The 26,270-nt window shown below is 36.6% G+C and overlaps 4 protein-coding genes across 6 annotated transcripts; 2 read left to right on the forward strand and 2 right to left on the reverse strand.

Moving 5' to 3' along the window:
* Positions 1-583: 583 nt before the first annotated feature.
* On the forward strand, positions 584-8,562 carry LOC109219020 (histidinol dehydrogenase, chloroplastic). 3 transcript variants are annotated; one of them, XM_019383420.1, is made up of 15 exons: positions 757-924; positions 1,291-1,409; positions 1,625-1,746; positions 1,858-1,910; positions 2,875-2,947; positions 3,131-3,232; positions 3,341-3,442; positions 3,542-3,613; positions 3,690-3,752; positions 3,890-3,931; positions 5,075-5,134; positions 5,276-5,386; positions 5,621-5,791; positions 5,980-6,070; positions 7,898-8,562. In XM_019383420.1, exons 2-15 carry the CDS (start codon positions 1,298-1,300, stop codon positions 8,179-8,181), a joined length of 1,458 nt encoding a protein of 485 aa, XP_019238965.1. In that variant the 5' UTR covers positions 757-924; positions 1,291-1,297; the 3' UTR covers positions 8,182-8,562. The 3 variants fall into 3 exon arrangements, with proteins under 3 accessions (XP_019238967.1, XP_019238965.1, XP_019238966.1); XM_019383421.1 differs by having other exon boundaries at positions 775-924; positions 1,298-1,409; XM_019383422.1 differs by lacking the exon at positions 1,291-1,409 and having other exon boundaries at positions 584-924.
* Positions 8,563-9,423: 861 nt separating this feature from the next.
* LOC109219021 (seipin-2-like) lies at positions 9,424-12,712 on the forward strand. Its single transcript, XM_019383423.1, has 2 exons — positions 9,424-10,948; positions 12,052-12,712. The coding sequence occupies exons 1-2, from the start codon at positions 9,785-9,787 to the stop codon at positions 12,535-12,537; spliced, it is 1,650 nt and encodes a 549-aa protein (XP_019238968.1). The 5' UTR covers positions 9,424-9,784; the 3' UTR covers positions 12,538-12,712.
* A 78-nt stretch (positions 12,713-12,790) lies between these two features.
* On the reverse strand, positions 12,791-14,662 carry LOC109219022 (aquaporin NIP1-1-like). Its single transcript, XM_019383424.1, has one exon. The coding sequence runs from the start codon at positions 14,549-14,551 to the stop codon at positions 13,991-13,993; it is 561 nt and encodes a 186-aa protein (XP_019238969.1). The 5' UTR covers positions 14,552-14,662; the 3' UTR covers positions 12,791-13,990.
* Positions 14,663-21,610: 6,948 nt separating this feature from the next.
* LOC109219019 lies at positions 21,611-24,412 on the reverse strand. Its single transcript, XM_019383418.1, has 3 exons — positions 24,220-24,412; positions 22,486-24,099; positions 21,611-22,365 (listed from the first exon to the last, which is right to left on the reverse strand). Exons 1-3 carry the CDS (start codon positions 24,410-24,412, stop codon positions 21,611-21,613), a joined length of 2,562 nt encoding a protein of 853 aa, XP_019238963.1.
* Between the last annotated feature and the right edge of the window lie 1,858 nt (positions 24,413-26,270).

Genomic DNA, 26,270 nt, shown 5'->3' on the forward strand with positions numbered 1-26,270 from the left:
AGAGGATAACTTAATGGGAAGCGCTAGCTCATAAGCCACGTTTCCTTTCTTTTGTAGAATTTCATAATGTCCGATAAATCTAGGACTAAGTTTCCCTTTCTTACCAAACCGCATAACTCCTTTCATTGGTGAAACTTTCAAAAATACCTTGTCACCAACCATAAACTCTANGACACCTGAACATGGACTGCACAATTTTAGATCATAACACTCATAAGGTACTCTTTCCAAGTCAAAACCAACTGCGATACAATCGAGAGAAAATACCTTATTTCCACAATACTCTCGGCCTTCAATGTGGCCTCTTATACTTATATGATTTCCATAACACATTCACGGAAACAACCCCAACCTACAAACTTATCTAAAAAGGATGACATCTAGATACCTCGCATAAGCTAACTATCCATTAACACTCATCATCAATAATTTACACCAAGGTGATACACAAATGATCTCCACCTACCTTCTTAGACATATAAAAGTTGAAATAGAAACATGTTCTACCTAATTACTGCACCCTGATGATTCTTAGGCCTAGCCCTATCCTTCTTCAGACTCGCTATGCTAAGCTAAGAAGCCAAAGTAAAATAAAGACGAGATTTTCATTCATAAGCCTATGAAATGGGCGAAGCTCAATACGCAATGTAGCTCAAAGACGTGAGCAAGGGCCTAGGGTCTAAAATGAAAGAAGTAAAATTTACAATGGGTTAATTTATTAATAAAGCTAATTAAGTGGATCAATTGCAAGAAGTAAACTTGTTGACTAATCAGCCGACCCCTAACTTCCAAGTGCAACATTTCAAGCGCCTTGTACAAGAGCTCCAATCTCTTCCATTTTAATTCGTATCGAAATCCACTCACTCCGCCGCCACCGGCGACTCTGCTCCGCTCCATCTCTTTCTCCGGCGACGTCTTCTACTTGTACGTTATAAAATCATACTTCTTTTTCTTTTTCGTCTTCAACATTTGTCTTAAAAGTTTTGTTAGGCATTTCTCTTCACCCAAAAAGAAAAGAATAAGCGCCCGAAAAGATTGAATTTTAGCATGTGTTATAAGGGTTTCTAAATTTTATATAATTCGATCTGCTTTATCCAGACGGGCACTTGAGTGAATGTAAACACATTGTCTCTATTAGAAGATAATACTCTACATATATTATTGTTTATTAGAGCTAGACTCTAATATTGAATTTATTTTAATACATTGTCTTACAAAAGATATAACCTTTTAATGTACCAAGATTACTGATTTATTTGAGAGAAGAGTCTAATTTTAGTTTGTTGTCAGAATATAGATGGACTGCAGAATTCTATCATTGAATAGGTCCTGTAGCTTGGCTAGTAATCTTCGGGCCATTCCTACACGCAATACTGTATTTTATCGGAAATGTTCTTATCTGCCTGCAGGTATTACTTTCAGCAGTTCCTTCTTTTGCAGTAAGTTAATAGACTAAAGAAATTGTTATGTAGCATTTCACACATGATTTTTTTGTTGTCAATTGCTTGTAGTTGTTCTTATTGGTGAAAACCATCAGAAAGTGCCATACTTTAAATTAAATGTGTCTTTATAGAGATTTTACTGTTGGGTAATGTGTCATGTTGTTTTTGATCGTTATTGACAGGGTTATTTCGTAAGTCAATTAGGTGCTCAATGAAGTCCTATAGGTTATCAGAGCTTTCAGCTTCTGAGGTTGACAGCCTCAAAGCTCGTCCCCGCATTGATTTCTCCTCCATTTTCAGCACAGTGAGTTAACAATGCTTCGTGAACTGATTTTATATTTTTTCCTTCAAATTACTTATTTATTTACGGTTCAATTTAGTAGACTTGCTGTGATTGTTGAATTAATTGTATCAGGTTCAACCCATTGTTGATGATGTTCGTAATAGAGGTGATGCTGCAGTTAAAGAGTTAGTGCTTGTTTTATATTTATCCCTTAGTGACTGTGTTTGTTTCATCAACAAATATTATCCTGCATCTGTTATGTGAAAATCCCCTTAATTTCAGGTTCACTTTCCATAAGAATGCAAAACATGTGTTCACCTTTAATGCTTTAAGGAGAAAAACAAAATAATGCCGAACATGTGTTATTGATCCTCAGCAAATACCAAAGAAATGCTCCATCTGGAGGTGCTGCACTGTCAAACTATAAACAATTTGTATAATATTAATGAGTGATGTAAAGGACATCTCTATTATGTTGTGTGTCCTCATTCCTGTTGGATGAGCCAAAATGATCTAAATAAGTGACATAAAGATGAGCTTTATTATGCTCGTAATTTCAATCTCTGGTCAACTCCTCTTAAAAGCGAAAAGCGAAAAGAAGCGACAAGGTTCCATTTAGCAGATCCAACTTGGTGACCTTTGTGTCTTTTCAACTATAAGCCTAAACATAAAGTATCAAAACTTAATGATTCTGTATTGCCTATTATCAATACTCTCTCTCCCTTTTTAGTTCCTTTAGGAAACCCTGGACCAACATTTCAAACTACTTCCTGGTGTGTCAACTTTTTAAATATAAGTTCATTAATTAAAGCTAATAATTTCAGTTTCGACCAAAGATGAAGGTTGCTACTGTGCTTTTGCAGCTTGTTTTTACTCTCTGTATTGATTCTTATCAACTTTAGTTGCCATTTTTTAGCTTTTCTGGTCAAACTAAGTTCAAACTTTCAAGCCATCATAATATCCCTAAGTTTAGATTAAATAGTTATAGAACCTACGAAAATCTTCAGTTTTTTTATTCCTTATTCATCACTTATCATTCTTTAAGAGTTAATAGTTCCATTCGAAAGTAAAAGACGCCACTGTAGAAAAGTTAACCTGTCCTTTTGTCTTGATGTTACTTTGATATGATATCTATAACTTCCTGGGCAGTTACACTTCACGGTTCGACAAAGTTGTACTGGATAAGATAGTTGAAGATGTCAATGAGCTTCCAGATCCTGAGGTATGTATTAGATACATAATTTTCCATATTGATGCGATCGATGGGGATTAAAGAGAGTAGTTTGAATTGTGTTTAGGATTTTTTGTCCCCTTTCGTATTCCTTTCTTTTAAATTTTTTTCTTGAAAGAAAATTGACTTCGGTTTTTCTTATTTCCAATCTGACTAATTCTTCCTTTGACTCAGCTTGATTCAGCTGTTCGAGAAGCATTTGATGTGGCATATAACAACATACATGCCTTTCATGCTGCTCAAAAGCCTGTTGAGAAAGTTGTGGAGAACATGCATGTAAGTTGTGGATATTGTATAGGTTTGATCTCAGTTGTGTGGGCTTGTATAGCAGCATTGTGTTGGCACTCTTACTTCATTGAACTTTCATATTTCTTACTTTGCCAGGGTGTAAGATGTAAGCGTGTGGCTAGGAGCATTGCCTCTGTAGGGCTTTATGTTCCCGGTGGAACTGCTGTTTTACCTTCAACAGCTCTGATGCTTTCAGTTGTATGGTGATTCAATTTTCCATGTTAATTTCTTGCTCTCACTAATCATTTCTTCCAATGCTAATTCCCTGAGTAATCATCATTTTTTCCTTTTGGCCAGCCAGCACAAATTGCTGGGTGTAAAACTGTTGTACTTGCAACTCCACCTTCTCGGGATGGCAGCATTTGCAAGGTATTTGTTTACCATCTTACTTTGTTGGTATAAGTTTAAGTATCAATGTCCATTTACTTGGACGCATTTCTTGTAGGAAGTGCTTTATTGTGCCAAGAAAGCAGGTGTGACCCACATCCTTAAAGCTGGAGGTGCTCAGGTATAAGATGATATGCTTCATTGGTCTTGTGTTCATGAGCGGACGTTGCATTTGATATATTTACTTAATTTCTTACTTCTTTTTCCGAACTTAAACTTTTTAAGGTCCATTTACTGTAACCTTTTTAAAATCCACAGGCAATTTCTGCTATGGCCTGGGGCACTGAATCCTGCCCAAAGGTACAACTTTCACCTTAAAAATTGAAGCCTTGCATATTGTATCATACAAGCACTGGTATACTTCTATTGCTTTGCTGAGCTTATGCACGCAACACAGAATAAATGTTATTAACATGAGTACTTTCAGGCAATTAATCCTGGAGTAGACGTGCATGTAATATTTCTAGAGTATTCTTGCAATGACACACGAATAGTGAACCTTCATATAGATGATCTAATTAGTTTAGGATTGGGCAATAGTTGTTTTATTCATGCAAAAAGTATAACTTTAATAATTGGACAAGGGTTGATGGAAAAGAATCTATGCATCCTTTTCATCAGTTCATATTTCCTTTAAAACACGATGTCTTTGCTATTGCTTGAAATAGGGACATTGATGTCTAGGCAGGAACGGTAATCGAAGCACGAGCTTTGATTAAATAGGCATGTGCTGAATTGTTATTCCTAAAGGAACCAATCTCGCTTCAGGCATTTGGTACACAATTATGAAGTGTGGGTTAGGTGCACGTCACGAGTTCGAACCATTCTGTTGACTGAAGTCTGGTATTTCGGTACAAGCAGGGTGTAGGGATGAGTTTATACTTCCCTTGTTTTCAAACCTGTGAGCCCTATTGGAGTTGGGTTGGATAACTCACTGGAGATCTCTTGGTTAGGAGGGCCAAATAGGACTGTGAATAGGAAGACGTCAAAGATTTTCTATAGAAAACATATATCAATACATAGAAGAGAACGACGAGGAAGACATGATTACATGGACTTAGTTTCTTTTTTATAAAAAAAGAAGTTTTGTGATATGATTGCAATCACTAATCAGAATATATATCAAGGAAGATTCCCCTGTGTACAGTGAAAGTTGATCCTTATTGTTACACTGGCTATTTTTCGTACTCAGGAAAGTAATTATGGCATGTTTTAGCAGACACATTGTATCTGTTCCTTGTACATCTGTAAGGCTACTACCCTGGGTGTCCTTGAAACCTGTGGTTAACTTGTAGATATCTTAATGAAGTGGGTTTCCTTTCATATTGGCCTTTGGATTTCTGTTTTCCTTAACATGGCATGCATTTTACAGTCGAACTCTCCTTTTCTTATTTTGATAATAATATAAAGGGGAAGCATTATGTACATTACCATCTATGCCAGGTTGAGAAGATATATGGGCCTGGGAACCAGTATGTCACCGCTGCAAAAATGATTCTGCAGGTATTGGTTTCAAGTAAGAGGCAATCTTAGGTTAGGGATATCAGAATTGTAAATAAATTTCACTTGAAACAAATACTCTGCCAAAAGTCTATTCTCCTCACCTCCAGTTGTCTTTTGCTCAATAGTACTCTCTCTCAACAGAACAGCGAAGCTATGGTTTCAATCGACATGCCAGCTGGGCCTTCAGAAGTCCTTGTTATAGCTGACAAGCATTCCAGTCCTGTCCATGTGGCAGCAGATTTACTTTCACAGGTATTAGCTCCACTTTTCGCTGCTTGATTATGTTTTCCTCCCTTCATCCTGTGTCTGAATCTGGTGCTCTTTTTATTTCACATTAGTAGTGCTTATGTCTCTTCGGATATCAAAATAAGAAGATTGGTGGATTTTGCAGTGAAGGAGATTAACTGTTAACACAGATTGAACTGAAACTTTCAATAATTCCTATCGTTCATGGCAAAAGCTTATCACCTCAAATGCAATTTTCAGGCAGAGCATGGGCCAGATAGCCAAGTCGTACTGGTTATTGCTGGGGATGGTGTTGATCTAAATGCTATTCAAGAGGAAATTAGGAAGCAGTGCCAAGCCCTTCCAAGGGGAGAATTTGCACTTCAGGCACTTAGCCACAGCTTCACTGTGTTAGCACAGGATATGCTTGAGGTATGTTTGTCGGTCTTGGCTGGCAGTAATTTGCATACAGTTGAATGTGTGCTTGCTATCATTATATAATTCTTCCTGAAACATATTTAAAAAAATTGAATTATCATCAATGTGGGTGCAATTTCCTTGTAAATTTCTCTGTCAGCTATAGGCTTTATCTCGTGGACTTGAATCACAATCTTTTTCAGGCAATTTCCTTCTCAAACATGTATGCACCTGAGCATCTGATAATCAATGTGAATGAAGCTGAGAAGTGGGAAAGTTTAATTGAGAATGCAGGTACTTTAAGTGCTTGCTAAGTTTTACCTTACTTTTCCATTTGGCATATCTACTCTTCTGTTAGTTTGTTTTGGCTATTGAGGTCGCCGATTGTGATGTATCCATGAAATATTTTCCTCAAGCTTCTCTCTATTTTAGCAATGTTAATGTGTGATATACAGTGGGTAATATGTTCATCTTTATTCTTCTTATCTTTAAATTCCTTTGAGTGAGTTTTCTGTCCTGCCCTTCGTGATCCTCCATATAACACAACTTCTCCATACAATTTAACAGCAACAACAACAACAGCAACCCAGTAATAATCCCACTAGTGGGGTCTGGGGAGGGTAGAGTTTATGCAGACCTTACCCCTACCCCTGAGGGTAGAGAGGCTGTTTCCGGGAGACCCTCGGTACAATTTAACAGCATTTTTACCACAGATTTCTGTTTCATTTTCTATTTTTTCCTTGCATTCACCATCCAGCTGGTTAATACATTAGTCTTGTGGTGTTTTTTTTTATCTATTGACATCTTTAATCTCTATGCCTAATTTTTGTGGTTTAAGGATGTGTGTGTATTGAACACGTAATGTTATTGTTATCTCAGCTCTAGACTGTATAAGGTTGATAGTTTTTTCCCTTTTATTCCTTCAAACTCTATGATTTAGCTCTTCAAGGTGTCAAATAGAAGGGTCAGGTTGGCTGGCCAATGGCAAGGCGGACAAGTTTCTTCACTAGTGATCTATGCCATCTCCTTTCTCGGTAGGGAGTTGAATACACCGTCATTTCTATTAGATGGCGTAGTTGACTAGCCTTTTTTTTTTCTTTGGCATGGTTATTTTAGTCCGCTTGGGTTCCTCAGATAAGCTCTAAAAGAAATTCACTACTGATGGTGGCTGGAACTGCTGGCTCCATTTGTCACATGGTTCTTATGATAGACATGACATTTATTTTTACTTCTGGGCTTGTAATCTGATTTACAATATCGTAGATAAGGCAAAAAAAGATAACTCCCTGCAGTACTCAACTTCTACACACTAATAACCTAACTACATCAGAAAGAAGGCTTTTTTTATATGGCTTACAGTTGGCTGAAACTGTATTTTATGGAGAGAGCCTGTTTTTTCGAACAGAGACACACCTATATTGCAACTCTTGAGAGATTGGACGATGCTAAGTAAAAAGTGACGGATTTCCATTTCAAAAAAGAAAAAAGAAAATAGAAAAAAGACAGACTTAGCAAGTAAACTTAAGCAAAACTCATTTACTATAAACTCAACTGTTTGTTCATTGTTGTAAAAACTGGAGAACAATCTCAAAATATCAAGAGAAATTTCAGAAACTTGAAGAGGGTATGATGAATGTTGAATTATTGGCCTTTCGATCTGTGTTGTGTGTGTGTCTATTTGTGTAACTTTGTTTGTCCCCCTTGCGACGTTGACACACTGTCAAGCACCAAATACTTGTGTTGATCAGTGGTGACAATTGCTTTTTCCAGAACTTCTTTGTCAAAGTTGCCTCTCTGCCCTCCAGGGTAGGGGTAAGGTCTGTGTACACATTACAATCCCCAGACCCCACTTGTGGGATTCCACTGGGTTGTTGTTGTCTTTGTCAAAGTGGTTTGTCCGACTTGTGGAAGCTGTCTAATGTTTGTCCCGACTTGGGCTCTTTAGTATACAGCTCAAAAATATGCATGTTCATGTGTTATTTCTGATGTCTTCTGTGTTGATATGGGTACCAGGAAAGTTAGGTTGGAGGTTCATATTTTACCATCAATAGCAACTTACTAATCAATCATGTCTCCCTTTGGCAATCTAACTTATAAATAATCAACTCTGAATACTTGCAGGTTCTGTATTTATGGGACAGTGGACACCTGAGAGTGTAGGAGATTATGCAAGTGGAACTAACCATGTTCTGCCAACTTACGGGTATGCACGGATGTATGGTGGGGTCTCTTTAGACTCTTTCTTGAAATACATTACTGTGCAGTCTTTAACAGAAGAAGGGCTGAGGAATCTTGGCCCCTATGTGGAGAAAATGGCCGAAGTTGAGGGTTTGGATGCCCACAAGAGGGCTGTTACCCTCAGACTACAGGACATAGAAGCAAGGCAAATATCAAACTCAAGATGATACCATATGTGGATCCCATTTTTATTCGTAAAAGAATAAATATTGAGCAATTCACTCGTCATGCAAATCTAAGGTAGTTTATAGTTTGTTGCGGAGCTCTATAAAAAGAAGTAACGATAATGAGTACCAATGGATTAGCGACTTCATCTGCTGTATTTGTTGGAACAGATTTAAACCAGATATCTGAAAAGATGTTTTCATCAAATCAAGCAGTACTAGATTTGAGATCTGTATCTTAATTGGGCTTTTGCCATGTTTTGTAATAAAAGTTGTAATGCAGCAAACTTGTAATATTTTGGATTAGATGTAATTGTGGCGGTGACAAAATATTGCTCTTTTGGCTACAGATAATGAAGAGCTAAAATCTCTGATTTCATTTAATTCTTATCTTGTAATTGCTTGAATTTTAATATTATTTGATTTCAGTGCCTTATACTCATTATTCAATTGAGTTAAAAGAAAAAAGATGAAACATTTAAGTCATGCATTCAGTTGAAAATGAATCATTACTTGTGCATGTTTAGATTCAACAAACGATGGTGTCTTGCTTCACCCATACCCCAGTCTTAATTACCTCCCCAAATTCCGAGTCGGTAAGCACGTACGGATTCCTAAGTGGACGGTCCAAGTCGTCTATTTCCTCTAAATTAGGGGCACCAACTCAAGCAATAGTGAAACATGATACTCCTTCCGTTCACTTTTATTGGTTCAGTATTCTAAAAATAAATTTTTAGTTTACTTGTCACTTTTAACATATCAAGAGAAAGATGATTTTTTCTTCTTATTATACCATAGTATTAATTACTCATTTCAAATTATTTTTTCAAATTCATTAAAAATATTCATCAATTAATATAAGTATCATAGTAAATTATGCACTTCATTTATTATTTCTTAAAGAGATGTATAAAGTCCTTAGTGAACAAATAAAAGTGAACGGAGGGAGTACAACATAACGTCTGGGAATGTAGTGCTTTTTTAGAGATAGCCCTACTAATCTAAATTGACGGTGAGTTAGTTTATTAAGGAGGTAAACCGGTTTCTACTATCCAACAATTAGTTAAGTAACATTTTAAAACCAATAACAACGATTATCTTTTGTAAGACAAAAAGAAATATTTATTCATCTTGTGATAAGCAGCAACAACAAACCCACCCTCAGCCTGATAAGGTATTTTCTAATTGAATAATTGAGTTAAAGTAACATCTTCTTCGCAAATGTATTGCATAACTTTTTCTTTTCAAGTATTGTACAACTCAAAATTAAGAATTACACCATCTCAAGTGAATTCCACACAGAAGAGAGCCGTTTGGCGGTTTACCTTCACCCATTTTATGCTCGTTATCCGTTATTGATCAATGTACAGATATTTAAGCTAAATGTACAACCTGTGCATCAGCAAATTAGTTTGTTTTCTTGCAAGTATCAATTTCCTTTTTCCTTTTCCTGTTCAAAATTTCATTTCCTTTTCTTCTTCTTCTTCATCAAACTGAACCCTGATTTCAGCTCCTCTTTCGCGCTCCAAAATACGTACGCTCCACAATCGTAGAATCGTATATACGTATTCGCTGCGTATTTGTAATGCATTTGTTCGTGTAGGTTATGGAAGATACAAAACCAAACAAGCAAGCCAACAACGGAGACCTATTCGACGATGCGCCAGAGGAATTTCCCTTCGACGATTGCAACGACAGCTTTTCCGACGCGGAAACTGGCGGATCGGAGGCTGTCATAAACCTTAATCGATCACCGAAAAATGAAGATTTTCCGTCGTCGTCTCTCCGGCGCCGGCGACCTCTTTCTTACCGTGATTCTGGTAACGATTCGGCTAAGTTTAGACCTTCGGTAAGTCCTGAGAGTTATTTGAATTCTAAAGAGAGAAAGCTTATGTCAATGGAGAAGGATAAAAATGGAAGTTTGAATTATATAGAAAATTCGAACTCAATGCAGCTTGATTTGAGCAGAGGTAGACAAAAAAGTAGTGTTGATGAAGAAAATAAGGAGATTTCGACGGTTATGAATGCGAATAGTGTAGTAATAGGTAATTCAAACGATGATCATTTAATGTTGAAAGAGGATTCTGTAATTACGGATGTGAACAATGACGGAATAGATAATTCGGAGATAGTTGATTCGCATTTGAGAGGAAGTGATGATTCAAGTTCGAATATTTTGTTTGATTTAGCCAATTTAGTGATAAAAGCTGTTGGCTTTCAAGTGAATATGTTGATTACTTTTGTGAGTTTGATGATAAAGTTGTTTTCGTTTCCTGTATGGGTAATTTATAGCACGTATATGTTTGTGATGGATCCGTTTCAAATAATGAGGCGTGGAAAAAGATATGTGATGCACAAGTTTATGAGGAGTTTTGGATTTGTGTTTGAATGGTTGAAGGAGCAGAGGTCAGTGTGGAAGTTGGGGTTGAAACTCGGATGGGGATGTTTGTGGTCTGTGTATGTATGTGTTGTTTTGGTTGGATTGCTGGTATCGGCTTTTATAATGGGTGGCATCTTGATGAGAATTATGGTGGAAGAGCCGATCAGGATGAACGAGCCCTTGAATTTTGATTATACAGCAAAAAGCCCAGTTGCATATGTGCCTGTAATAAGGAGTCCAGGTGTGACCTGTGGTGTAGGTAGTAAGGATCAAGTGGAGGTTGGGATGGTTGATGGGGTGCGAGTTATCCCACCTAATCATCAGTTGCAGGTTACTGTTTCATTAACGTTGCCGGAGTCTGATTACAACCGAAATCTGGGCGTTTTTCAGGTATATACGCCAGAGACTTTTGTGGTTGATACTCTATGTAATTTTTCTGCTAGATACAGAACAACGGTGATTGGAACTTCTTCTTGTTAAGTGTTCATCAACATGGGTTTGTTGACCTGATTATCAAGTTGTTGCTTCAGTTTATGCCTAAGAAGTAGTCCAAATAGCTATGCAAGTTGCCTGGAGTACATTTATGCCATATTTGTTACGTTGTCCTGTGTTTTCTGCGAGGATAGAGATATGTTATAAATTTAGATTGCGGATAAGTTTCTAGGCATGGTTTTGCTGTTGCAAACTGATTATAATTATCTTCCAGATTAGTTTAATTAATGCACACAAAGAGAGAAGTTTGAGTTTAAATAAGCTTTAGACATCTGTTTTGCCGGCTGTGTATCTGGTTTGTGTATTACATGGCTTAGGTTTTTAAGCTAGAGAATTTTTCAATGCACATACATTTCGAAAAATCTGCATAATAAAAAAGAGATGGGAGACCCTGGGGCTGGGGGAAGGGAGATATTTGTAAGAATGAAATGTTTGTCTCCTAATGATTTGACATAATTTTTTGGGGGTATGTGGTGTCCGTGCCAGCTTGATTTGACATTCCGTGCCAGCTTGATTTGACATTAATTTCTTTCTCCTGTTACCAATTTAAGGAAAATTTTATTTTGTGTCTCATACAACTAAAACTAGTTGTATGAGGCAACCTTTTTGTCTCACAGTTTTGTGGACCCAGATTTCTGTGGACCCAGAAGTATAAAATTGGGGTCCACAAATTTGTGTGACAAAAAGGAGCCTCATACAACTAGTGTCAGTTGTATGAGGCACAAAATAAAACTTCTCCCAATTTAACATGTCTGCACCTGCCCTTATAGTTTCACTTTGTACATTTCTTTGTGTATGGATTGAAGGACTTGGTATGATTAATTTCATTGATTCATTCCTGGTAGAACTTCAAGCCTACCGCCTATTTTAGGAATACAAAGTTGAGGTTTACATTGTTGACCCAAATTCTTGAACTGAATGAATTGGTGGTCTGCTATGCATTTCTACATCTGATGTCTTACCTTAATGGATTAGTAACTTTTTTGTTTCTTACCTTGAAGGTGAGGGTGGATTTCCTCACTGCTAATGGTAAAGTGCTAGCGAGCTCCAGGCGACCCTGTATGTTGCAATTCAAAAGCAATCCTATACGCCTTTTCTCTACTTTCCTTAAGGCTGCTCCTCTTGTCACCGGATATACATCAGAATCCCAAAAGTTGAAGGTATACTTAAAGGGTTTCTCTGAAGGTTTCGTTCCAACGGCATGCTTGAGGGTGATCATTGAGCAACGAGCTGAGTTCCAAGCTGGAGGTGGAGTTCCTGAAATGTATGCTGCCTCTTTAACACTGGAATCTGAACTTCCTTTTCTGAAAAGAATGCTATGGTATTGGAAGACAACATTATTTGTGTGGGTTAGCATGATGTTGTTTACCATGGAATTTCTTTTCGCTCTTCTTTGCTGCAAACCTCTTATCATTCCAAGACTAAGACTGAGGCATGATTCAAACAGTCGTGCGGGTTCACCGAACAACCCACCAACTGAAAGGTAGTCGAAAAGCTTCTGGTTTGATCCCTTAAAATTATGCTTTCATTTCTCTTTTAATTGTACATAACTGGTAGGTGTCTGTTGATTCTTTCCCCGATTGGAACCTATGTCGACATGTACGCATAGTGACTGGTTTTTGCTTTTCAAGTAATTCTATGAAAATATACTTTTCAAGTCAACATTTTTCTTTGACAAGTATAACATCGTGCTCCTGAAGTTTACAAATGTTAGATTAGGTACTTTCCATTTCCTAAAAGTTTCCTGTAAGCATCTTCTAGAAACATTGGTGATATAGTCATTTCCTATATGGACAGAGTTCGAGGAAATTTAGCGTGCTTATGAAGCTACCGCTTTACCATGCTCATTAAAGTACTTTCTTCTGGTAAAACCTCAAAATGCTTTACCTCAAAAATGCTTCGTGGAGAGCCTCAGTGGAAGAATATATCTAAAGATTTGCTAAACAGTAAGGGAAATTCAGAGATATTATATATGGTAGCAGCCAAATGGGGTCTATCTTCTAATGAACTTGCATTGAGGACCAGAACAGTAGTTTTTTCATTAAGCTTTATTTTGGGATGATCTTCTGTTCTGAAACACATAAGCTTGGGTCTGACAAGTGGTTAATCAACCATACCGGGGCAGTAGTATTTGTCATTTAAACTTTGTTTTGGGCTAATCTTCGGAGGAAGGGAAGAAACTTAGTGACTTCATCAGAGGGCTTAATTGTAAACCTCATGGCATTGTAGAACCAGATACCAGTTGTAGCTCCTGCTATTGGACCCAACATGTATAACCATAGTTTCTCGTAACAATTTGATACAATTGCTGGTCCCAAACTTCTTACGGGATTCATTGATGCCCCTGAAGTAGTCCTGTACATCACAATAGCCAAATATGCCCAGTTAGGCAAATATGTAGAATGAAAGAGGGATGATTCCAAAAAGAACAACTAGAAACTGTTACTCGTACTCATCTGTGAGGGTTGGCATTGTACTCTTATTTTTCTAAAATCGTGTTCTTATATAGGTCCATTCCACAGTTTGTACAGGTAGCTTTCCACTTAGTTTTAACTTCCTATTATTGATGATAATCTGTAGTATTCCTCCACTTTGAGTTGTTCCTGTTTATTTCCTGAAGCTATTTTAGGAAAACATACTTTTTAAAACTCTCCAAGACATTATGGCAATTTCTTTAAGTGAAATGGTTTTGGTTGTCAAACACTTCCGAGAGCATTTTATTTCCAAATGTGATAGCTTTAGAAATGCATTCTGAAATGTGTTCAGAGTAAGTGGAAACCGGAAGATATCTATTTAGCATACCCGGCAACAATGGAGTTAATTGTGACTACAGCTCCAATGACAAGTCCAGTGAGCTCTCCAACCTGCCCCAGTAAACAGAGAGAAGGATAAAATAAGTGAAATTCTGAAGTCCTAAGAGCTTAACATTTGAAGTAATAATCAAGACGCTAAAAAAGCAGTGGTACTAACAGCTCGATTATCCGTTGCAATGCCTGCAACAGCAATCATGAGGTGGAAAGTGATCAAGAATTCTAATCCAAGAGACTGCAAATCTGAGCCAGCTGGAATTGTTCCCAGAAACTGAGGTTGCTCTTCCTTGAACATTAAGTTCACAGTGCTAGTTGCTAGAGTTGCACCCACGACTTGTGATAATATATATGCCGGAACCTGAAAACAGAAGTAGCCCAAAAAGTGAACTGAAACATCCCTGAAACATTTTTTGATGGTGTTTATCCTTTCTTGCTCATGCCTGTTGTAACTGAGATTAATGGAGAAACTTACTTGTCTCCATGCAATCCTCTTAGATGTAGCAAAAGCAATTGTGATAGCAGGGTTAAAATGGGCACCAGAAACATGCCCAACAGTGTAGATCATAATCATCACATCTAATCCCCACAAAACTGCTATCCCAAGAAGACCCATGTTCTTATTCACCACCATTACAGCAAAACCATCAAACATTATTAAGTAGGTGCCTAGAAGCTCTGCCATTAGCTGCATTGAAAACAAAAAATTGTTGATCAACCGGCTCCATATCCTATGTCTGTATGCTTGTGATGTTACATGGACTGATAGTCTCTTGATGACTCCAAAAAATCTCACTACCTTATATTATACAGTTTAGCTCGTTTTTCTTATTTTACTGTGAGGTTTTATTCGCACACCTAACAGAGTTTCTTTCTCAAACACTAAACCTGTGCCGAGTACTTACGCCATTGTGCGCAACTCATAGACAAGTAGATGTAAGTTAAATGAGATAAGACATCTTCATTTTTCAAGATTTAAAGTCCTTTGGTAGAATGAAAACTAGTTACATGAAGCATCAAAGAGTTGGGAGAGTGAATTGATCACCTTTTGAATAAAGCTTATATTTTTAGAGCAGCCTGAGGAAAGTGAGGAGGCGTCATCATGTTTCTTGGATGCCAAACTTGGACAAGAAAGAATATGATGTACATTATGGTCTTGGATATCTAAAACTGTTGCATTACTGACTGTAATATCTGTTATCTCTGCCATTCCTGAACTCCAAATTAGAAAACTACTAGTATGATTTGGTGGGTGTGGGAGATCATGAGATGGTGGGATTTGGAAGTTTGGGAACATGAATTGACTACAAAGATTTTTTCTGCCCTTTTGGAAACACTATCTTTTCATCCTTGCTAGCGTAAGTATTACTACAAAATAAACCAATAGTCTGTGAATGGAAAATGACCAATATGTTTAAAGTTATCTGTAATAAACAACATTTTGAAAAAAGGCCAAAGGGTTTGTAGAAAATAATGCAAAAATCCAAATGTTCAAAGAGAAATCCAGTACTTTTCTCTCTCAGTGCCAACAATTATATTGTATGGTAAGTTGTAATGATATAAATCGGTGCCACAAAAGTTTTACCAAATTGCTATATATACTCAAAGCTCAAAAGATGTTAAACCAACTCCTATGCTCATTTTAGTTTTGAGATATATTGAACAGTGTATTATCGACAGTTTATGGTGCTACCACCAAGATCTTACGGATTTGAAGTATATGGTGCTACCACCAAGATCTTACGGATTTGAAGTATTTATATAACTTCTTAGCTTTTCGACCTCATGGATTTGACTGTCGACCTCAAAATTAATCACCGTTCATGTCAATTTTTGTAGTAGTTAATAATTACACTTTGTATTAGCTTTTTAAAAAAAATAAATTAATACGACTCCCTCTGTGTATCAGAAAAACAAATTTGTAATTGCTAGAACTAGCGAATCAACATGTCACATTAACTAATTCAGGTTAGGGTTCCTACTAGAATATATTCTCTTATAATTCTGCATGTTTTCTTCATTATTAATACATCTTATCCCATATTGCATGATCTAATTTGAAGTTACATCGGACTTTTTTTTTTTACTTAACATTAACCATATATGACGGGAAGCCATGAATGAACGGTAAAATTGTCTCTGTGTGACCTATAAGTCACGAGTTCAAGCCGAGAAAGCAGCCAGTAGGAGTGGCAAACGGGCGGGTCGGGTTGGATATGGTTCGGGTCGAAAATGGGTAATGAAAAAACGGATCAATTATCTGACCTGACCCATATTTAATACGGATAAAAAATGGGTTAACCGACGTATACTATGGGTAACCATATTATCCATGACTTCTTGAATATGATCACTTTTGGGAGAATCCCTAATTTCCCACACTTGAGGAACCCCCAATTTGAGGGTTTACAAATGTAAAAGTTAAACCCATTAGTTATCCATTGGTTATCCATTTTCTAAATAGATAATATGGTTCTTATCCATATTTGACCCATTTTTAAAAAGTTCATTATCCAACCCATTTTTTAATAAACTAGAATACCCTGGACATATGCTCTTAACCTGTTACTCCTGCGCCCCGGTTGTAGCAGACGCTGAATTAAAATAAGCTATATCGGCCAGGGAACTCGATTTTGGATTTATTTTTAGTTTCTTTTTCTCCTAAAGACAACCTGTATTTTAACTGTCGTCAGAAGATCAATTCTTACTTCCAAAATTACATCTATATCATAAGCAACACTTTTATTGGACGAGTAACACATACCGGAAATTCACCACGTTGAGGATCATCTACATGTTTTTTCCTCGATCTTGGCTTGGGGTCATCAATACATATGTTTGGCTTTGTACGAAGCCCTCCTCGATTTATCTACACTAGTCTCTCTACACGTGCGATCTATGTAGTATAAAATTTTGTAAAATAATATTTTTAAACTAAAGCTTTGATTAAATAATTATAGACGAAACAATACAATACAAATTTCTGTAGATAATCGATTTGGATCATTGTATGGTAACTTGATTGTTAAGGAAAATCTATTAACAGAACACAATTATTTTCGTACAAAAAACTATCCAAACAATTTAATTAAAAATACTGTAAAGTGGAGATGTTGCTGCTGTAGAGTAATATCAAAGGTCAAATATAAAAAGACTAATCCAAATAGCTTAACAACCATTATGTTTATATCCTTTCTTTCTCATACAAAGTGCGCATACACTTAATAAAACCACCTCTTCTTTGAACAGTAAAGAGAGAAACAAATAAAAAAAGGGTCCGGCCCTCCTCAGTATCACCTGGTAAGAGGCTGTTGATTGGAATAGAAAATTTCCAAAGAATTAGATTCGAATAAATTTCCTGGGATCCTCTTCCTTTCGACATTAACTATTTTGTGAAGTATATAACCTTCATAGTGTACTATTAAACATCTAGATCGATTATCTCTATACATCTACATGGATATACCGCTAAAGGAAGCAATATGGAGGAAAACATAGCTAAATTATATTAGAAGAATAACTAAGTGGAAGTAGGAGCAAAGCTAGCATGATTCTTTGCCGTATAACTTTTTTCTATGGAAGTTCAGTATATGCATATAGCGAACCAAATACGTGAAGTTTTGAAATTTGTCAGCAATTATTCTTTACATTCGGAAGATAATATGATTTATTCCATATATGTACATTATCTTTCTTATTTAACTTTAAAATTGCCGCATATATATTATGATCTAATTCTCATCTTCTATAATTTTTAACTACTTTTTAAATTTAGATTATCTTTTTATCAGGGTAAATATAGATAATTTTCGAATGTAATTCTTGGTTGTTAAAGCATATGCTGAATTTTTTGTTTGGATTTCCATCGATTAAGAAGCTTGTCACATAATTTAAACCCTTGATATTTTCGAAGTTTATCATAGTTGAATTATTTAAAATCTATGTTAATTTATTGTTTCCTTATCTTTAAATTCTCTTTGTAAAATTCTAGATGTTGTTTGTGTTTTTTCTTTTTTTTTTTCTATTAATTTGGCTTCTCAATAATTTGAGTTATTCATATGCCATATATTAGTTTCAGCATGTTGACTACATATTCCTAGAAACTGATTGCTCAATATTTATTTTGTTGTCATTGTATTAAATACCTTATTCAAATAAATTTCATAATTGAAGCCAAAATACGTCGACATTGAGGAAAAGTAATTCATGCAAAAAGAAAAAAACAAACCAAGAAATTCAAAAAAGCTACGCTATCATTCATCAATCAAAGATATACATAGGTTGTGGAGTCCAAAAAACCTTCTTAGACCTAGAGCCCAACAATCTAATTCTGGATATATATATATATATATATATATATATATATATATATATATATATATATATATATATATATATATATATATATATATATATATATATATANTATATATACTAGTCTCTCTACACGTGTGTTGCACGTGTATTTCGAGCTATGTAGTATAAAATAATATTTTTAAACTAAAGCTTTCACTAAATAATTATAGACGAAAGAATACAATTCAAATTTCTGTAAATAATCCATTTGGATCATTGTATGGTAACTTGATTGTTAAGGAAAATCTATTAACATAACACAATTATTTTCCTATCAAAAAAGAATTAGTAAGAAGAAATACCTTTTATTTGCCAAAATTAAGAATCAGATAATTGCTCGATTATCTCTATATATCTACATGGATATACCGCTAAAGACGCAATATGGAGGAAAACATAGCTAAATTATATTAGAAGAATAACTAAGTGGAAGTAGGAGCAAAGCTAGCATGATTCTTTGCCGTATAACTTTTTTCTATGGAAGTTCAGTATATGCATATAGCGAACCAAATACGTGAAGTTTTGAATTTTGTCAGCAATTATTCTTTACATTCGGAAGATAATATATTTTATTCCGTATATGTACAGTATCTTTCTTACTTAACTTTATAATTGCCGCATATATATTATGCTCTAATTCTCATCTTCTAAAATTTTTAACTACTTTTTAATTTTAGATTATCTTTTTATCGGGTAAATATAGATAATTTTCGAATGTAATTCTTGGTCTTAAAGCATACGCTGATTTTTTTTTTTTTTGGATTTCCACCGATTAAGAAGTTTGTCACATAATTTAAAGTTTCCCTTGATATTTTCGAAGAATTTATCATATTTGAATTATTAAAAATCTATGTTTATTGTTTCCTTATCTTTAAATTCTCTTTGTAAAATTATAGATGTTGTTTGTCCATTTCTTTTTTCTTTTTTGTTGTATTAATTTGCTTCTCAATAATTTGAGTTATTCATATGCCATATAATTGTTTCAGCATGTTGACTACATATTCCTATAAATTGATTGCTCAATATTTATTTTGTTGTCATTGTATTAAATACCTTATTCAAATAAATTTCATAATTGAAGCAGAAATACTTGCAAAAAGAAAAAAAATACCAAAAAATTCAAAAAAGCTAGGCTATCATCAATCAAAGATATACATAGGTTGTAGAGTCCAAAAAACTTTCTTAGACCTAGAGCTCAACAATCTAATTCTGGATTCGAAGAATTAATAAGGCATAGTTATATATATATATATATATATATATATATACACACACACACTCGGATTATGTTTGCTGCAGATAATTCTGCACTAGCTACAACACAACAGTCAGGGGCACAGCGTGGCCAAGGGTGGTAAACTGAACACCCTTCGCCGTTCGCCGAAAAATTATACTTATTAAGATAAAATATTAGTAGTACTTGTTATTGATAAACAAAAATACACTTTGAACCGAAAACAGTCGAATTCTTCATGATCTCGAACAAGATTCACACGAGAAACCCTAAGATGAAATGTTCGTATGAAGAGAGAAGAACTTGAGATGAATAAAGATCTTTTATTAATATGTAAAAATGTCTGTACAAAATAATGTGAAACTCTATATTTATGTATTTACAATGAACCGGGTCTAATTAAGGGGGCTGCTTCATCAACTGCAACTTCTTCAATTGGGCCTGTTCTATAATGGGCCTGTGTAGTGTGTCATGGGCTCCAACACCCCCCCTCAAGCTGGAAGGGGAATCCATTCCAAGCTTGGAGATAAAGGCCTATTGGCTGCTACCAAAAGGGGCTTAGTAAAAATGTCAGCCAGTTGAGAACGAGTAGAAATAAAGTGTAGAGTAATGAGCCCAGCATTCAAGGCATCCCGAACAAAGTGACAATGCACTTCAATATGCTTAGTACGTTCATGGAAAACAGGATTCTTGGCGTTGTGTATGGAAGGTTTGCTATCACAAAAAACATCAACGGGAACAAGATCAGCCACACCAAGCTCACCGAAAAGTCGAAGGACCCATGAAACCTCAGCAACCAACAACCTGAGTGCCCTGTACTCAGCCTCAGCAGAAGATAGAGCAATGGTGGGCTGTTTCTTAGACTTCTAGGCAATGGGGCAGTCACCAAGAAAGACAATAAGGCCACTAACAGACCGACGAGAATCAGCACAGCTTGCCCAATCTGAATCACAGTAACCTCGGAGAGTAAAATCAGGAGAATTACATAACAATAAACCAAGTAAGGGTGTGCCACCAAGTACCTCAATACATGATAAGCAGCATCCAAATGGTCCAGCCGTAGAGCAGACATGTACTGACTCAAATGTTGAACAGTAAATGATATGTCAGGTCTATTATGCTGCAAGAAATTTAACTTCCATACCAATCTTCTATAGACAGATGGATCAGGCAACAATTCTCCAGAATCAGCTGACAACTTAACATGAGGATCTAAGGGGGAAACAACAGGAGTAACAGCAGAACAATGGAACTCAGAAAGAAGTTCCACAAAGAACTTGTGTTGATTAACCAGAAAACCATTTTCTTGCTTGACAACCTCAAGCCCAAGAAAAAAAAATGAATTCCACCAAGATCTTTTATCTTAAACTGATCATCTAAGAACTGTTTTAAGGCAACAATTTCACATAAATCATCCCCAGTCACCAATATATCATCAACATAAACAACTACTATGGTCAAGGAATTCCCATGCAATTTTCGAAACAAAGAATAGTCATCAACACTAGGATGAAAACCCTTGGACTGAAGAGCCGAAGACAGCTTAGCATACCATTATCTAGAAGCCTGTCTAAGACCATAGAGGGATTTATTTAGCTTACAAGCCAAAGGAGTAGTAGAAGGAGAGGACTGAACAGTTAGACCAGGAGGTATTTTCATAAAGACCTCTTCATCAAGATACCCATGTAGAAAAGCATTGTTAACATCAAGTTGGAAGACTGTCCAATGTCTCTTAGCTGCTATGGACAACAGACATCTAATGGTGGTCAACTTGACCATTGGAGAGAAAGTTTCAGTAAAATCTACTCCTTCCTGTTGACTATCCCCTCGAATCACCAACCTAGCCTTGTATCTCTCAATGGAACTATCAGTCCGCTGTTTTATCTTGTAAACCCATTTACAAGGTATAGCCTTCTTCCCTGATGGAAGAGGCATTATAGTCCAGGTGTTATTGGCATCTAAATCTTAAAACTCCTTTATCATGGCCTCTTGCCAAGCAGGGTTAGACACAGCTTGATGATAAAATTGAGGCTCTAATAAGCAATTAACATCAGAAGAGGGTAAGACATTAGAACCAGAAACAGTTGTGCATACATAATCATTAAGATAAGGAGGAGTTTTGGAAGGCCTATCAGATCTCCTAAGAGGAGGATTAGGAGCATATTATGGAACATGAGAAGAAGAAATAGAGGAAGAGGTAGAAACAGGAATAGCAGCAGGAATATGGTCAGGCATTGGTACATGCTCAGGCATAGAAAAATGAGGGAGAGGAGGAAACAAAGGAGAAGAAGTAGATGCATCAGAATAGGGAAATATGTGTTCGTGGAACACCGCATCCCTTGAGTGAAAAATGACTGAGCTGGAGAGGTTGAGCAACTTATAAGCTTTCTTCCCAGAACTATATCCAATGAAATCAGATGGAATAGTCCTAGATTTGAACTTATCTCTGTAAGGCTTAGGGACAGCAGCAAAACATAGGCACCCAAAAGCTTTCAAATGTGCAAATGAAGGAGAGGAACCATGCAACAACTCAAAAGGAGACTTACGTTGAAGTAGAGGGGAAGGAAACCTATTGACGAGGTAGGTGGCAGTCAAAACACACTCACCCCAATACTTGAGAGGCAATTTTGATTGAAAGAGGAGTGCCCGGGCAGTTTCAAGTAGGTGTTTGTGTTTCCTCTCCACTACACCATTTTGTTGTAGTGTATGTAAACAGGAAGTCTGGTGAAGGATACCTTGAGCAGAGAAAAAGGTTTTAGCCTCATTACTTCCTCCCAACTCAAAAGCATTGTCTGATCTCACAGTTTTAACAGGAAGGGAAAACTGAGTGCTGACCATAGCAATGAAGGATTTCAAAATAGAGAAGGCATTGGATTTAGAGGAAAGCAAGTGGGTCCAAGTGGCCCAAGTAAAATCATCTACAATGGTCAGAAAATACTTAAAACCATTATAAGTTGGGGTGATAGGGTCCCCACAAGTCTACATGAATCAATTGAAAAGGAGTAGTAGAGTGAATGGTACTTTCAGGAAAGGGTAACCTTTGTTGCCTAGCCATGGGACAAATGGAAGAGTAGTAGAGTGAATGGTACTTTCAGGAAAGGGTAGCCTTTGTTGCCTAGCCATGGGACAAATGAAAGATTGTTTGGGAGGCAATTTATCAGCAAGAAAAGAAATATGCTTCATTTTAGCAAAAGGAGCATGTCCTAACCTCAAATGCCATGCATGATCAACAGACAAGGCAGAAGTAGAAATATTAGCACACACAGAAGGATATAAAAGAGAACTGCTCTTATTCGTTATATCAACAGTGGCAGTTATGGTATTTACAGAGGAATTAGAAGAAGAAGTATCACAGTCACAAAGATCATTGGGCTGAAGAATGTAGAGACCCTTCTGAAGTCTACCAAGCACCACTGGCTTCTTCAGAAAAGGGCCTTGCAACAAAGCACATGCATAGGCAGTAAAAAAGGCATAACATTTAAGATGAACAAGTAGTTGATTCAAAGAGATGAGATTATAATGAAACGAAGGAACAAGTAAGACATTAGGAAGAGAAATGGTTGGAGAAAGATAAAGAGAACCAATACAATGGACCTTAACTTTGTACCCATTAGAAAGAGTCACAAGGTAAGGCAAAGGTAAGGGCTTAATATCAGTTAGTAAAGATTGGTGAGGGGTCATATGATTAGTAGCACTAGAGTCTATGATCCAAAAGTCATCCTCTACTTTAGTAAAATTGCAAACATAAGAAGTAGAATTACTGAAAACAGAAGTACCTATCAGACCTGCAAAGTTTGCTGAACTAGAAGGAATGTCTTGAGAGGCAGAGGACATCTTGGACTGTTGGAGCAAATTGAGCAGTTGATCATATTGTTCTTTTGTCAGAATGTTGCCCAGAATGTCAAGTGGAATCACCTTGGAGCTCTCAGAAGCAGAATTATCAGTAGCTCCCATGTCAGGGGGATCAGAAATTTGAGCAAATGCAGTTGGCCTTCTGAACTTGGAACCAAAACCTGGAGGGTACCCATGCAGCTTGTAGCAGTTTTCAATTAGATGCCCGGGCTTCTTACAGTATCGGCACATTAAACTAGAATTCCCCTTCTTAGTAGGATCAAAATTTATCCTTTGAGTAAAAGGCCTTTGAACTCTGGTACTCTCCCTAGTAGTGTCAAATTGCATCCTTGAATTCATAGGTTTCTGAACATTTGTGCTAAAGGAGGCAGATTCTGGACTAAAAACTGAATTTGAAATTTGTACCTCAGCTTGGCTTTCATCCTCAATCAGCATAGCATACACACTGTCAATATCAGGCAAAGGTTTCATTAGAAGAAAGTTTCTTTTAACGCTAGTGTAGGTTTCATTCAACCCCATCAGGAATTGATGAACCTTTTGCTCTTCTTCGATCTTCTGAAAGGCCTCTTTACAACCACATGTACAGTCTGGATAAGTGATTGAATAAGCCAACTCATCCCAAAGCTTTTTAATGCGACTGAAATAGGAAGCAATGTTAGAGGGTCCCTGGGAAATGGAAGCAAGGTCCTTCCTGATTTGAAGCACCTTAGTCCCATTCGCTTTCCCATATCGTTGTTCGATTTCTTTCCAAAGTTTTTGAGCAGATTCTGTATACATCACACTCTCCCTAATCTCAGTGTCTAGACTATTTAGTATCCAAGCAGTCACCATGTCATTACAACGGACCTAGGGTTCAAACAACACAGAGTTTTCACTAGGTTTGGGGATTGTCCCATTGATTATCCCCAATTTATTCTTACATGATAAGCCAATAAACATGCTTCGTCTCCAACCCCCATAAGTCGTGCCATTAAAGGTCTTTGTGACTAAAATTGTGCCAGGCGAATCAGACGGGTACAGGTACAAAGGGTGAGACGGTTCAACAGAAGAAGAGCTAGTTGAGGTTGAAGAAGTAGTGGCAGTAGTAGCAGATGAATCGTCAATAGGAGCCATCGATAGAAAATTATGCAATTGAAAATTTAGGTTTGAAGAAAAATTAGGGCTTTCACAAAGTCAGTCAATTTTCACAGCACTGATGATAGCTATAGCGTGAAACAGCAAAACAACTACCAATTGAAAATCGAAACTGAAGAAAAAAAAACACTTAGCTTCGAACCTTCTGTCGAGATCGAAAGAAAACCTCAGCAAAAAAGAACAATTTTGACGAAATCCAAGAAAATTAACGGAGTCAAACTCTAACCAAACTGACCGAGGGTACCATCGATCGATGCGGAAACATAAAATCTACGAGCTCCCGAGCTCTGATACCATGAAAACAGTCGAATTCTTCATGATCTCGAACAAGATTCATACGAGAAACCCTAAGATGAAATGTTCGTATGAAGAGAGAAGAACTTGAGCTGAATAGAGATCTTTTATTAATATGTAAAAATGTCTGTACAAAATAATGTGAAACTTTATATTTATATTTACAATGAACCGGGTCTAATTAACAGGGATGATTCATCAGCTGCAACTTCTTCAATTGGGCCTGTTCTATAATGGGCCTGTGTAGTGTGTCATGGGCTCCAACATGAACACCCTTGCATAGCCCAGTAACGAAGGGTGTTCAAATTTTGAACACTTCGCTGCTGACAACAGCATAGAGCTGTTTGCAAACAAAGGGCCACTTTTTCCTTAGTAATTATAGATCATATATAATGGAACTTGAAAACTATCATAAATAAGCATTTTTCTTCTTATTGTAATTCTGTATTTTTCCCAATAAAAGAAACTAAAAATTATCACCTGGGTTTTGTGCCATACTGAAAGCAACTCTGAATGGGATGTTGCCTCTGTCGATGCCCCCTTTTTCTAAAGGCAAAATCGGGTTTATGACATTTGGACGGACAACTCTTTTCCTTTGGGAATTGGGTTTGCAATTTAGAAGAGTCGCCACCTAATGATTAAGTGCATTAGGACACTAAGAAATTCAAGAGAGAAGAAGAACCAGAGAATGGGTATGAGCTTGAAATTATCTCGGGGGGAAGGTGTTAGGCACCCCCCAAGATCCACTAGTGTGGTTCCCGGCCATGCTATAATTGTGACTTTGAATGGAAACAACAAGTAAGCAAACAAGACAACTCTCACATAATGATTGCAACAAGGAAAGTATAAAAATTAAAAGCGTGTTGAAGTTTAGATATAGGCGATTTCATAATTGTTTAAAGGATGTATAAGTGCAGAAAGGGGGGGTCAAATAATTGGTACAAATAATCAAACGAAGGAGTAAAAGAGGCGGAGGTTCGGAGAAAAACAGTGCGGGAAATTAAATATCTAAAAGAGACTTTTAAAGGATTGAAGTAAAAGAAGGAGTTTTAAGAACTGAAAATTTATAGCTTTTATAAAAATTCTGAAAAAAAGAAAATAAACAAGTAAAGGGGGGGGGGGTCCTAGGTTTATAAATAACATGGATCACCCCACGCAACACCTGGTAACCATTTATACACGTAGTGTTATCGCGTGGTCATCATATCCATGTCTACCCTTACCCACCCCATTAAGGTATTAAATCGCTGAATGATCTCGTTACTTATTGCATGCTATTACCCGCCCCAATCCTATCAGTCCCGGAGGCAGTTGGGACTACTAATCCTAAAGGGAAGGGAGATTGTCTTTTCAGAGTTTTAAAAGGACAAAAACCTAGTGCGACAAAAAAAATACATAAAGCAGTAAAAGGGGAAGTACATAGCAGTTAAAGGCTCAAATAGGCCTCCTCATTCAAAGCAAAAAATTATTTAGCATGACTTACAGGTACTGATTAGGTCTGAATTAAATTTAAAGCGTTAGGACAGGCTGATTTATCACATAT

The sequence above is a fragment of the Nicotiana attenuata genome, unplaced genomic scaffold (assembly GCF_001879085.1).
Source record: "Nicotiana attenuata strain UT unplaced genomic scaffold, NIATTr2, whole genome shotgun sequence".
In the NCBI taxonomy this organism is placed as follows: Eukaryota; Viridiplantae; Streptophyta; class Magnoliopsida; order Solanales; family Solanaceae; genus Nicotiana; species Nicotiana attenuata.

Excerpts from the sequence above, each read along its gene's own strand:
- LOC109219022 (XM_019383424.1), bottom strand. The coding sequence starts at position 14,551 with ATGCAGCTAATGGCAGAGCTTCTAGGCACCTACTTAATAATGTTTGAT.
- LOC109219019 (XM_019383418.1), bottom strand. The coding sequence starts at position 24,412 with ATGGCTCCTATTGACGATTCATCTGCTACTACTGCCACTACTTCTTCA. Across the intron at positions 24,100-24,219 it reads CATGTTTATTGGCTTATCAT|ACACTGAGATTAGGGAGAGT; the intron begins GTAAGAATAAAT and ends TAAATAGTCTAG. Across the intron at positions 22,366-22,485 it reads CCCATGGCTAGGCAACAAAG|ATGATTTTACTTGGGCCACT; the intron begins GTTACCCTTTCC and ends TGACCATTGTAG.
- LOC109219021 (XM_019383423.1), top strand. The coding sequence starts at position 9,785 with ATGGAAGATACAAAACCAAACAAGCAAGCCAACAACGGAGACCTATTC. Across the intron at positions 10,949-12,051 it reads GAAATCTGGGCGTTTTTCAG|GTGAGGGTGGATTTCCTCAC; the intron begins GTATATACGCCA and ends CTTACCTTGAAG.
- LOC109219020 (XM_019383420.1), top strand. The coding sequence starts at position 1,298 with ATGGACTGCAGAATTCTATCATTGAATAGGTCCTGTAGCTTGGCTAGT. Across the intron at positions 1,911-2,874 it reads GGTGATGCTGCAGTTAAAGA|TTACACTTCACGGTTCGACA; the intron begins GTTAGTGCTTGT and ends CTTCCTGGGCAG. Across the intron at positions 3,614-3,689 it reads GGGATGGCAGCATTTGCAAG|GAAGTGCTTTATTGTGCCAA; the intron begins GTATTTGTTTAC and ends CATTTCTTGTAG.